The sequence below is a fragment of the Odocoileus virginianus genome, chromosome 11 (genome assembly GCF_023699985.2).
Source record: "Odocoileus virginianus isolate 20LAN1187 ecotype Illinois chromosome 11, Ovbor_1.2, whole genome shotgun sequence".
NCBI classification, from domain to species: Eukaryota; Metazoa; Chordata; class Mammalia; order Artiodactyla; family Cervidae; genus Odocoileus; species Odocoileus virginianus.
In genome coordinates this window covers 69,681,915-69,694,281 of record NC_069684.1, presented here as the reverse complement: position 1 = coordinate 69,694,281, position 12,367 = coordinate 69,681,915, and the positions used below count along the sequence as shown (strand labels likewise).

General features: G+C 59.7%; 1 protein-coding gene across 1 annotated transcript in view; it reads left to right on the top strand.

Moving 5' to 3' along the window:
* The window catches only part of MAPKAPK2 (MAPK activated protein kinase 2), a 47,424-nt gene extending 39,669 nt beyond the window's left edge, over positions 1-7,755 (top strand). Inside the window, exons 2-10 of the mRNA XM_070474562.1 lie at positions 2,058-2,197; positions 2,387-2,451; positions 2,702-2,781; positions 3,248-3,374; positions 3,993-4,068; positions 4,429-4,553; positions 5,453-5,538; positions 5,639-5,719; positions 6,232-7,755. Coding sequence (XP_070330663.1) covers positions 2,058-2,197; positions 2,387-2,451; positions 2,702-2,781; positions 3,248-3,374; positions 3,993-4,068; positions 4,429-4,553; positions 5,453-5,538; positions 5,639-5,719; positions 6,232-6,375 — 924 coding nt within the window. The 3' untranslated portion in view covers positions 6,376-7,755. The remainder of the gene's footprint in view (positions 1-2,057; positions 2,198-2,386; positions 2,452-2,701; positions 2,782-3,247; positions 3,375-3,992; positions 4,069-4,428; positions 4,554-5,452; positions 5,539-5,638; positions 5,720-6,231) is intronic.
* Positions 7,756-12,367: the final 4,612 nt, after the last annotated feature.

The window sequence follows — 12,367 nt, the reverse complement described above, 5'->3', positions numbered from 1 at the left end:
CTGATAACAAAGTGTGCCCAGAGGTCATTAGAAGCTTGCAGTGGCTCTGTGAAGGAGGGAGGCAGATATTCTAACCCCTGACTTGTAGATGTGGAGTAGGCTCAAAAGGTGACGGCCTCTCCAAGGCTGTGCAACCGGAAATGGACAGATTTCTGACCCAGGCCCAAGTCTCTCCTGTCTGCAGATCCTTGACCTCCTGTTGCCTCTGACTGAATGCGACAGCTTGGGCTTCAGCACGGTGAGCCTGTAGAGGGCGATAGAGGTCTTTCTTTTTAGGCTGTTCCGAGCACTTTTCTCTTGAACTCTTTGAACCTCGCAGTCTCCTGGCAGGTTATCTCACTGGGCTATCAGCATTTTCTACCTGGCGACCTCCCTGCAGCCCCCGCCCCCAGTTTGAGTTCTTTCAGGTATTGTTCAGTCGGTCTGTTGTGTCTGACTCTTTGCAGCCCTGTGGACTGCAGCCCATCAGGCTTCCCTGTCCTTCACCATCTCCCGGAAGTTGGTCAGACTCATGTCCAGTGATGCCATCCAGCCGTCTCTTTCAGACTGGGACTCTTCTTTTTGGTTTTGACATCTGGCACAATGTGTGGTCCATAGTAGGAGCTCTAAAAATGGTTGTTGGATTGAAATACTTGCAAATGAGATTGGCCAGCGTCTCTTCCTGCTTTTCATAGTGTGTGGGAGGGGAAAATAACCTTTTTGAATGAATGAAGTTGCGGGGAGCAAAACTCAGGATCTGTGGTGTGCCTAGACTGCCACCAGGTGGCACTGTGACCCCACGGTGACTGCTTAGGAGAGCGAGTTATCTGGGCACCTGTCGGGGGTTGGGTCTGTGAAACCAGTTTGCATTTGGTGATCTGAGACTAACAAGTCTTGGCTCCCACCCCTCCTCTAAAAGTTGCATGGTATTGTGGAAAAGGTTTAGGCTTCGGAATCCACATGGCCTGGATTCCAACCCTGGCTTTCCCCAGGACATGAGCCTGGGACACAGGCTTCTCTGAGCCTGTAAAAGGGCAGCTGTTGCACAGTTAGGCAGAGCGCAGCATGTCATAGACCACAGCGTAACTGAGTGTCAGTCTTACTGTTGGAAGTACCTGGTTTTCTCTTCCCTTCCTGTGTAATCTGGCTCCTTCCTGGCCATCTGATCCTCACTCAGACTCGTGCGCTTCCCAGCAGGGGCCGTAGTGCTCCGCTGTATCACCCCCACCGCGAGGGGCCCCTTGGGCGGCTGCCCTGGCGCTGGGAGCCATGTGCGGGGACGTGGTGCCCTCTGAGCGCCGGCCTCCTGCAGTGCCACCTGACCAGTGTCAGGTCTTACTGAAGGCCTTGGGATTAATGAGACCGGCTTAGACTAGTCAAGTCTCGGCCTTTGAGGCAGGTCAGGGAGCCGGGCTCCTTTAATACCTTGGCCACCTGGTCCCCGAAAGAAGAGGGGACAGGAATGGGCCTCACGTAAGTGACTTGCTCCAGATTGGGGATCTGTTAAGAACCAGGAGTTAGATCACACTGGCTGGCTCCCTAGGCTGTCTGCTGTTGAGAGGATATATGGCTGTGGATTTGGTGTGCTGGCTTTAGGCATCTTAGAGCTTCCTTCCCTAACAGATCTGGAGGCTCCCCTCTCCAGGCCCCTTTCCATGGTTGTCTGGATTTTCCTCAGTCTGTCTTCCAACCCAGGTGTCCTGTACCCTCTGCCTCCCAGTGCTCAGCCCTGCCCGCCTTTTGGAGTAGGCCTCACGCCCTCAGCTGGGGAGAGGCCCAGTCGTCTTTCCCTGCGTGGTCAAGGGTGGTCTCTGGTCGGCTGTGGAGACCTCACAAGGGGTCATCCTGTCGTTTCTTTTAGAGCAGATAAGAGCTGCAGAGCCCCAAGTCAGGCTTGGGAGGGGGTGCGGGGCCGTGACAAGAGGGCTGGTGCTGGGCTGGGGCGGGGTTGGTGGGGGCGGAAGGGCCGGGGGGTTGGGGGTGGATAGCTGCCGGTGGGGGCTGGCGGGCACACGGGCGGGCCAGGGGGGGTCCAGGCGGGGATGCCCCCGCGCTCCCTCAGGAGGTCTGGCTTGCAGATGCTGCAGGACTGCCCCAAGGCCCGCCGCGAGGTGGAGCTGCACTGGCGCGCCTCACAGTGCCCGCACATCGTGCGCATCGTGGACGTCTACGAGAACTTGTACGCGGGGCGGAAGTGCCTGCTGATCGTCATGGAGTGGTGAGCAGCCTTCCCCTCTGGTTCCCTGCCCAGCCTGACCCTGCTCCCTGCCTGCGCCCCTTTCCTCCTGAGGACCGCCGGGTGGGGGCGCTGAAACTCAAAACGCCAGCGCCTCGTTCCTCTTGGGGGGCAGTGGCGAGCGCGCTAGTGCGATGTCACGGCCCCCGTCTCACTGTGGCCTTGTTTCAGTTTGGACGGCGGAGAACTGTTCAGTCGAATCCAGGACCGAGGAGACCAGGCCTTCACGGAACGAGGTAGAAAGGGTCTGTTGTGGGCCCTGCCGGGCGGCGGGGCAGCAGGGCTCCAGGGGCCTGCTCTGGGGAGGTGCTCAGGCCCGCCTCCCCGCCTACTGCTGGGCTCTGCCCACTCCTGCGCCTCGCCTTCTGGGGTGGGTGGGGGCGTCGGGGGCCTTAAGCTTCCCCGGGGGGCTCTGGTGTTGGCTTTTCAAACCTAAGGACACATCTTGTGACTTGCTCTGTCTCCCTGCTCCCGTCTCCTCTGCAGAGGCCTCAGAGATCATGAAGAGCATCGGCGAGGCCATCCAGTATTTGCACTCGATCAACATTGCCCATCGGGATGTCAAGGTACCAGCTATTTATACTGCGGCCCCCAGCCCCCAACCCAGTGGGCCTGGAGGCCGTGGAGGCCAGGGTCCCCAGGGTCATCCTGCGTTCCCGTGGCCTGGCTCCTGGGGGAGGGTGGGCAGAGAGCCACTCTCTGCCCCGCAGGCCGTGCCCTCTCTGGGCAAACCCCCCTCTCGGCCGGGAAGCCTTCTGAGGCCGTGCTCCTCAGTCACCCCCACAGCCCCTCCTCCGGTCTGTGTCCCTGTGGTGCTCACCCTGTCTCTGCGTCAGTGTCTCACTCCCATGCCCACTGTGAGCCCTCAGGAGGCGGGGTCTGGGGGTCCCGATGGTGTGCTGATGGGACAGGAGGGGCTGGACAGACGGTTGCTGAAGGAGGGCGGGAAGGAAGGGAGGAGTCGTTTCTCTGCGGGTTTCTGACGGCCGCTCACCAGTTCAGCAGAGATGCTCCTTGTCTCTCTCTCTCTAGCCTGAGAACCTCTTATACACCTCCAAAAGGCCCAACGCCATTCTCAAGCTCACTGATTTTGGCTTTGCCAAGGAAACCACCAGTCACAACTCTCTGACCACTCCTTGTTACACACCATACTACGTGGGTAAGTCCGGAGAAACCCTCCGGAGCCCTAGGAGAGCCTGTCTTTGCCTGGAGCTTCTCCCAGAGCCTCCTCTTTTCGGTCTCAGGGCCCCAGGGCCCAGGAGAGTTGTGTCTCTTGGCCCTTTGTAGCCCGGTTCTGAGGTGACCTGACCTGAAGTAGGCTTAGCAGATCTCAGCTGGGCCTGAAGTGGTATAGGAAGTTATGTGCATGAGGTTACGGGTGGAATTTTGTGCATGTGTGCACTTTGACTGAGAAGAGCTCTGTTCCCATCAGACCCCCAGGGAGATCTGGGATGTGCCTCTGGTCCAGGACCCCCAGTCGACTGCACAGAGGAAACTCTCAAAATGTGTTTGTCAAACCAAAAGGCAGTCTGAAAGACTCTTGCAGTTCAAGACTTGCTTTATCTTGATATTCTGGCCCTTGGGCTCCCCCAGGAGGAGCGTCTTTGGGTCTCCTTTACCCAGCCCTGGGCCTGGGCTACCACTGTCCTCGTTCCGGGCCTCGCTGCGGTCCCGTTGTGAGGGGCTGAAGGGTCAGGTGGAGACACCACCCACAGAGGGCCTGGGTGGATCCTGGCGTTCTGAGGACCAGGCCCACTGCCTCCGTCTTTGTTTACAGCTCCAGAGGTGCTGGGCCCAGAGAAGTACGACAAGTCCTGTGACATGTGGTCCTTGGGTGTCATCATGTACATCCTGTGAGTGTGGGGAGGGGCCTGGGGACGCGGGCTGGGCAGGCGTGGACGGAAGCCTCTACCTCTGGGGAGAGAGGAGGAGGCCGCGGTTAGCATCCCCTTCTGGATGGGGGGTGTCCTGGAGGTCCTGCATGTCCCCTCTCAGTGTTGAGTGAACTCTGACAGCACAGTGCTATAGATTAGCTAAGGGGCAGGAAAATGTGTGGTTTAGATACTCAGTATGTTGGATTCCTAGGCCCTGTCCCTGACTTTGTACCTGAATCAGGGAGTCCCGGTTTCTCTGTGAACATCGCAAGAAATCCTGGTGCAGGATCCTAAATAACATCAGCTCTGTTCTTCCCTTCCCACTTCCTCTCGGCTCAGGCTATGTGGGTACCCCCCCTTCTATTCCAACCACGGCCTTGCCATCTCTCCGGGCATGAAGAGTCGCATCCGAATGGGCCAGTATGAATTCCCCAACCCAGAATGGTCAGAAGTATCAGAGGAAGGTAAAGAGCCCGTGTGTGTCTGTGTCCCCATCAGGGACGTGGCTGTGGGTCTTCACCGAGCCTGCACCTGCTGGGTATGTCCTGCCTCTGTGTGTGTGTGTGTGTATGTGTGTGTGTGTGTGTGTAGGGATGATCTCCCTTCAGTGACGTGGCTGTGGGTCTTCACCCAGCGTGTGTGTGTGTGTGTGTGTGTGTGTGTGTGTAGAGATGATCTCCCATCAGTGATGTGGCTGTGGGTCTTCACCAAGCCCGCACCTGCTGGATATGTCCTGCCTCTGTGTGTGTGTGTGGGGATGATCTCCCATCAGTGATGTGGCTGTGGGTCTTCACCCAGCGTGTGTGTGTGTGTGTGTGTGTGTGTGTGTGTGTGTGTGTGTGTGTGTAGAGATGATCTCCCATCAGTGATGTGGCTGTGGGTCTTCACCAAGCCCGCACCTGCTGGATATGTCCTGCCTCTGTGTGTGTGTGTGGGGATGATCTCCCATCAGTGATGTGGCTGTGGGTCTTCACCCAGCGTGTGTGTGTGTGTGTGTGTGTGTGTGTGTGTGTGTGTGTGTGTGTGTGTAGAGATGATCTCCCATCAGTGATGTGGCTGTGGGTCTTCACCAAGCCCGCACCTGCTGGATATGTCCTGCCTCTGTGTGTGTGTGTGGGGATGATCTCCCATCAGTGATGTGGCTGTGGGTCTTCACCCAGCCCACACCAGCCTATCTGAAGGGCCCAGCAGGGCCAGGGCTTGGTGGCACTGTCTGTCATGGTCTCGGGGCCAGTATCTTGGGTGGTCTGTGTCCACGCCCCCTTGGAGTCTGGCTTCTCCCTGAAAACGGGAAGGAGCAGGAGGGGAGGGTGGCCCCTGAGCTGTCTCTGTCCCCTGTGAGCACCCTGTTTTCCTCTCGCAGTGAAGATGCTCATCCGGAACCTGCTGAAGACCGAGCCCACCCAGAGGATGACCATCACCGAGTTCATGAACCACCCCTGGATCATGGTGAGCCCGGCGGGCTGGAGGCACCTGGGTCCATGGGGCCAGTCCCTGCGGACCCCAGCCCGCCCCAGGTCTTCACTCGGACCCTTTCCTCTGCCCCCAGCAATCGACGAAGGTCCCTCAGACCCCACTGCACACCAGCCGGGTCCTGAAGGAAGACAAGGAGAGGTGGGAGGACGTCAAGGTGAGGGGCGCCTGGCCGGGCGGGGGGGCTCGGCGGCGCTCGTGGAGGCGGCTGGCCCTGCGTCCTCTCACCCCGGGTCGTCTGGTACCGCAGGGACGGCTGCTCTGAGCCGCTTCCCCGATCGGTCTGTGGGCAGAGGCTTCCGCGTGGTCTGAAATTGGCTGTGGCTGTTTCCTGTCAGTTGTTACACTCTGCCTCTGAAAGGGCCTGCAAGGCCGTCTGCAAAGTCTCCTCACTTTGCAGATGAGAAACTGAGGCCTGGGGTGGGGGGGTGCCCTGTTCACGGATGCCCAGCTAATGACTGGCTGGAGCAGATGTGAGTCCAGGTCTCCCGGCTCCTAGTTGGTGCTGTTTTGCTTCCCCAGGCTTGCTGGGGGGCTCTGGGCTCTAGAGGGGCTCTGCTGAGCCGGCTGCGAGCTCACGGCCGGCTTGCCCTCGGTCTCCGCTCCCGTACGTCACCCCATTCCCGCCTGTCTGTGGTCTCTGACGTCTCTCCCGGTCGCCACCCCCAGGAGGAGATGACCAGTGCCTTGGCCACGATGCGGGTCGACTATGAGCAGATCAAGATAAAAAAGATTGAAGATGCGTCCAACCCTCTGCTTCTGAAGAGGCGGAAGAAAGCGCGGGCCCTGGAGGCCGCGGCCCTCGCGCACTGAGCCAGGCCTGCCGCTCCGCTGGAGGACAAGCAATAACTCTCGACCGGGATGGATTTTTTAAACAGAGAGACCCCAGAGCCGCCTCCTCCCGCTCCGCATCCTCCTCCGCCGCGTGGGGCCGGGACCTCTTCAGAGGCAGCGTTCTGCCTTCGGTTCTGGCCACCTGCCTGAGGGGGCGCCTGGGAGGCTGCGGCCCTGGGGAGAGGGAGCACCATGCTCTCGACCCTGTGCTCATTTGGCAATTTTATCAGTAATTTGACTTAGAATTTTTACGAACCTTCTTTTATCATTCTTGCCCTTACTCCCGCCCGTGTCCCCCAATCCCCGTCCTGTCTGGAGACTGCAAGGGTTTGGGGTGTGTCGAGGGTGTCCCTGCGTGGCCCCGCTGGTACCCTGACTTCCCCACTACGGCCCCAGGTCCCCACTGGCTGAGGCCTGCCAGGAGCTGCAGGCCGTGGGGGCCGGGCCCCGGAGGCTCTGCTGAGCCCTCGGATGTTCCCGGTGTGCCAGGCGGATAGGAGTGAGTGTGTGTGTGCGTGTGTGTGTGCGCGCGCCCGGATCAGTGCCTGTGCGCGAGGGGCCCCTGATGTGCTCGGAACCCCCGAGCCCCCGCGCCCACCCTGCCCGCGTTGGGCCTGCCCAAGTGCCTGGGAGCCTGCCCGGGCCCTGTGCCAGGCCGCCCCGGCCGCCTGTGTGGGCGGCTCCGGGCGCAGGCGAGGGCGCGCCAACCACTGGCGCAGCGCCAGGAAGACGGGGGCCCTGCTCGGAACCCTCCGCCCGTTCGTGCCGGTCCTAGGCCTCCGCCGAGGCGCCTAGCTACCCCTCTGCGCCCCCTTCCTGCCGTCCTGAACCTGCTGGTGTGCGCTCTCACGTCTGCAGCCGTTTTGCAGCAGGCCCACCCTCAGCCCAAGTTGGTGAGCTTGCGAGTGCCTCCCGGGCTCCGGGGCGTCAGTCCGCAGCCCCTTGGGGGCGAGGGCGCCCCCCAGTGGCCTCTGCAAGTGTCCGTGGCGCGGCCCAGCAGGCGGGTGGGGGAGGCTTCGCACCAAAGATGTCCCGACTCTGCCCCTCTCCCAGCAGCCGCTCCCCCGCCCCCCGCCCCAAACAACTCAGCGACGTGTCCAGGCCAGTGTGGGGTGGGGAGGCCCCGTGTTAACCGGAGCGCTGTGGGGAGGGCCCCGGGGCAGGGGGCAGTGATGCCCCAGCTCTCATCTCCCTCGGGCGTGGCTGGGGTGCCCGGGGCCTTCTCGGGGTGCGAGGGCAGGGCGCCGATGCCCGCAGCGCCTCCCCGCCTCTGACGGCGCCCAGCTCTCAGACTGTTGTAAACTCTTGTCGTTTTGTATGAGCAAAATTGTCTTTACTAAACAGATTTAATAGTTGAAAGGCTTTCTCTCTTCCTTCCTGAGGTTCAGCCCTTTGACGCCCCCCACCTCTCGTCTTCCTACGTGTGCTGAGGGGTTCCGTGTGTGGGGAGGGCAGAGTCGGGGTATCCTGTGGCGGAGAGGCGAGCCTGCGGCCCAAGGGAGCCAGCGCCCGCCCTGTCGGGGGCCTTGGGGACGTCTCTGGCCTGGGCATGGGCCCTGCGGGCATGAACCCGCACGCTTTGCCAGTTACTGAGTCAGGAGCCCAGCCGCTTCCAGCCCGGTCTTAGACCTGTTTAGCCACCCCAGACGCTGACACCGTCATCCGGGGGTCGGGATCGGGTTCGGGGTCGGGGTCAGGGCTGGCTCGGGGACTGTGAAGAAACAGGGTGGTGGTGGTGAATTGGTCCAAATCCTCGGGGAGTGTGGAGGAGCAGGTGGACGTAGTTCCTGAAAGCTCCAGTAGGGGGTGCCGGGGGCCAGGCGGAAGGCAGAAAACAAACCATCGGCTGGAAGAGGCCTCAGCGCTCCCGTGACCGCAGATGCGAAGGCCGAGGCCCGGGGTATTTGAGATCGCACGGGGAATTGACTCATGGTAGCGCCTAAGGAAGAAATTGACTTACTGACCTCACTGCTCTCCCGCCCAGTCAGGTGGAAAAGGAGCTGTTGCCGAGTTTCCCTGCATTTTCTCATGTGATCCTCAGAGCTGTCAGGGAGAGGGGCAGGGCAGGACGGCTATCCCTATTTTATGAGTGAGAAAAGCAAAGACAGTGAAGGGATCCTGAGGCCTGGGGTGTTCTTGTCCCAAGACCTCCTCCTGCCTGGAGGAGAGGCCTGCTCACCCCTAGTCATCACTGGGGTCCCATCTCCTCTGCCCAGCCTCGTGGCAGAGATAAGGCCCCCGCAAACTACCTCTCAGAAATCCTGAGTGTGGTTGGCTCCTGCCTTGAAACTCAGCCCATGCCTAGAACCACTGCTCAAATGAGCCAGCAGGAAGTTTTCCTGTCAGAGAACTCCAGTCATGTTGTCTGCACTTAAAGTGGGTATCAGCGGTGATAAGAACCCAGGGAAAGAGAGACTAAGGGGTGATGGGGCGGGAGTTGGGGTGCAGGGGGACGCTTCCCACTGCGCTGCTCTCTTTGGAGGCCGTGCTAGTTTCCTGCTGCCGCTCTAATACCACACGTTTAATTGTTAGACTTCTGAGGTCAGGAGTATGATGGTCCCCTTGTCTGAGATCGACACGGGGCTGGCTGGGCTGCGTTTCTCTCTGAAGCCTTTGCAGCTTCCAGAGACGGTTCCATTCTTGGCTTGAGGCCCTCTCCCTCCGTCTTCAAAGCCAGCCACGTCCCATCGCTCTGACCTCGCCAGGAAGGAGCTTCTGCTTTGAAGGACCTGTGTAGTCAGAGGAGGCCTCCGCAGACACTGCAGCGGCCCTTTGCCTCAGTCCCACCGGCAGAGCCCCTTTGCCGTGAGGCGGCGTGTTCCCAGGTCCCGGGGTTGGCTGTGAGCGTCGTGGGGCCGCTGCCCCGTCCCTGAGGCCCGTGTCATGTCACCTTGTCCACCTGCCCCACGTTAGCCCCACGTTCTGCTTCCTCCTCCGCCCGGGTCAGCCGGGTTCACAGACTGGACCTGACATGTGGGGAGGGTGGCTAGGGTGAAGGGCAGGAGGGGCCTGGCTTGATGAGAATGGCCTTACCACACCTCTCTACCCTCTCCAAGCCCCTGATGGTCCATGCTGGCATCACCCTGCGATTCTCTGCCTCTGGGAAGCACGTTACCTCCTTCTGCTAAATTCCCAGGTGGGGTGGTGGGGAAACTTTTGTACCTAAAGGCAGATACTGGCTGGCAGAGTTGGAGGAAGCAACATAGGATATTATTGTCGAACACCCTCAAGTGGTGTGAGAGGTGGAGAAGGCCTGTGGGCACTCTTGGGCACCTAGGAGGCCCTGGTGCTGCGCTGGGCGATCCCCTGGCTCTCTTCACTGTCATAAAAGGCCTCCAGGGGAGTTGGTCTAGCCTCCAGCTGACCTCAGAGGAGTAAAATGAAGAAGAAAACTCAGCCTCAGAGGAGTGAAATGACTCCAAGGCCTCATGACTAAGCAGAGGTCGATCTGATTTGGATCTCCTGCTTCCAAGTTTAGAGCTTCTTAAAAAAACAAAACCCCACCAAAATAAGGGGAGAGCCAGGAGAGCCAGGTCAGGCAGGGAGACAGCGGGCTTCCTCTCCCCCGGGCACGTTTCTGTTTCTGGGGAATGGCGGTGGCTCTCCTCGGCCTTGGGGGCATTGAGTGCAATGAGACAGTGGACTTGGACGTCTCATCCAGCCCGGCGGCTCTCCTCACGTCTGTGTCCCGCCCTCTGGTGGGCTGCCCTGCCGGAAGGGCTTGGGAAAGCCCAGGTTTGAAGCGGAGACTGTGGTCTAGGCTGAGACCACGTTCCTGCTCGGCTTGAGGCCGCTGGGTTGGTAAACAATAACAGAAAATGTGGGGTTTTCCTCTGAGGGGTTGGAGACAGGAAACGCGGAGGTCTGTGAGCGACGGGTGGGTAGAGCTGGTGGGCTGAGCAGGTCCCAGGCTGCTCAGGGTGTGGAGGAAACAGCTATTCAAGGGACGAGGGTGGAGCTGGTGAGGCCGGGGAAAGTGGCTGTCTCCCCCGCCAGCTGAATGTCCGCAAACCTGCTGGGCCTTCTCCAGGCGGCGGGAGGCAGCCTAGGTGGGCGGCTTCTGTAACCCTAGACTTCCCTAGTGACTCAGAGGTCAAGAGTCTGCCTGTAATGCTGGAGACACAGGTTCAATCCCTGGGGCAAGAAGATACCTTGGAGGAAGAAACGGCCACCCACTCCAGTATTCTCGCCTGGAGAATCCCATGGACCGAGGACCCCGGCAGACTGCAGCCCATAGGGTTGCCAAGAGTTGGACATGACTGAGCGTGCGCACACACGGCACTCTGTGCCCTCAGCCCTGTGGGCACAGCCCCCCCAGGCTCTGTCTCTGGAAGCCCACGTGCAGTGCCCACCCCCCGCCCCCCGCCCCCCAGAGGGAGCCTGGCCGCCTTGGGGAGTAGTCTTTCTTTGGAAGGGGCCCCAGGCTCTGGCGGGGCCTTCTCAGTGACTTTGTCTTCATGCTAAGCCACTGAATGAATGCCCAGGCGTTTCCTGCCTGCATGATGCTTTAGTGCAAAAACCAAGTGTAAGACCCAGTGTCTGCCCGATTGCTAGTCCTTAAGATACAAAATCTGCGTGCGACCCTCAGAGACCTTGTCCTTCCTTTCTCTGCGTCTGGAGTCCCGGACACACAAACTTTGTGGTCTGAATCGGTTCAGTCAAGACTGCCCCAGTGAGGGGGTGCAGCCCAAGCCCAAGTGGTCTCTGTGGGCCCCTGAGGTTTTGAGGCTGGCGGGACGGGTGAGGTCAGAAGGAAGAGCCTGGACCCTCAGCCTCTGTTGGGTGAAGTTCTCCCTGCGTGCCTCGCTGGGGGGGGGAACGGTGTTGGTCCTCCGTGACCTAGACACGTGAGCGCGCAGTATGGCCAAGCCCGGACTTCAAGAGTGGGGGAGTGCTGACCAGCTGCAGGGGCGGCCCCTCCCCGGCCGGGCCACCCTTCAGAGGCTCGGAGCCAGTCTCTGAGGAGACTCCCTCCAGGAGCAGCAAGGCCACGTGCTGATGCAGCTCGCCCCCTGCCCTGTGGCTCTCCCAGTGCTTGGGGCCCTGGGGAGACACAGCTGACTTGGGGGGGGGGGGGGGGTGGCATCCAGCCTGGCTCGGCCTGGAGGAGGGGAGGGTGAACATGCGCCGGTCAAGGATGGTCAGCGCCCTGGCCCTGGTGGAGGGGGGAGCGCCTTGCCTGCAGGCTCGGAAGCACTGAAGCTGGCAGGTTTGACTGGCGCGGTGGAGGTGTTCCCGTCGGGTTTTGGCTCTGGTTTCTGATCGTCAGAGTCTGCTTTTCCTCTCCCCGAGTCTGGGCTCACCCCTCTGGCTTTTGGTCTGCTCATCACTTCAGCTGGACCTGTGGCCCCAGAAGACCTGACTTAGCCCCGACAGTGGGGCGTCCTCCGTGTGTTCTGTCTGCTTTCTTGTTTCAGCCCCTTCAACTTGGATTCCCCTCCTTCACCATATTTGTCTCCCCCAAACTCAAATTTGGAAACATAGCCTGACAGGGATTTCCCCACTTATTTTTTAAGCAATTGCAATGTAGGTGGTTTACAGTACCATGTTTCAGGCGTACAGTACAGTGATGTGCAGTGTTTGTTAAATGTTATGCTCCATGTAAGTTATATAATGTCGGCTCTGTTCCGACAGTAATTCTGGCTCTATTCTATCAGCGCAGTATATCGCTGACTTATTTTATACTTAGTAGTTGGTGTCTCTTAATCCCCCACCTTGCCCCACGCCCTTCCCCCTCTTCACCCCCACCCAGGCCCTTATCTGTTCTTGTTTGGCTGCACTGTGCCTTGTGCGGGATCTTAGTTCCCAGGGATTGAGCTTGTGCCCCCCGCCCCACAGTGAAAGCTTGGACAACTAGCGAGGTCCACCTCACCTGTTCTTAAGTTCCTTAATTTTTCAATAATCCTTACATGGTTATACCTTAAACTTAGATCATTTTTAGTTGTGCATTCTACACATCATTATGGAAAAG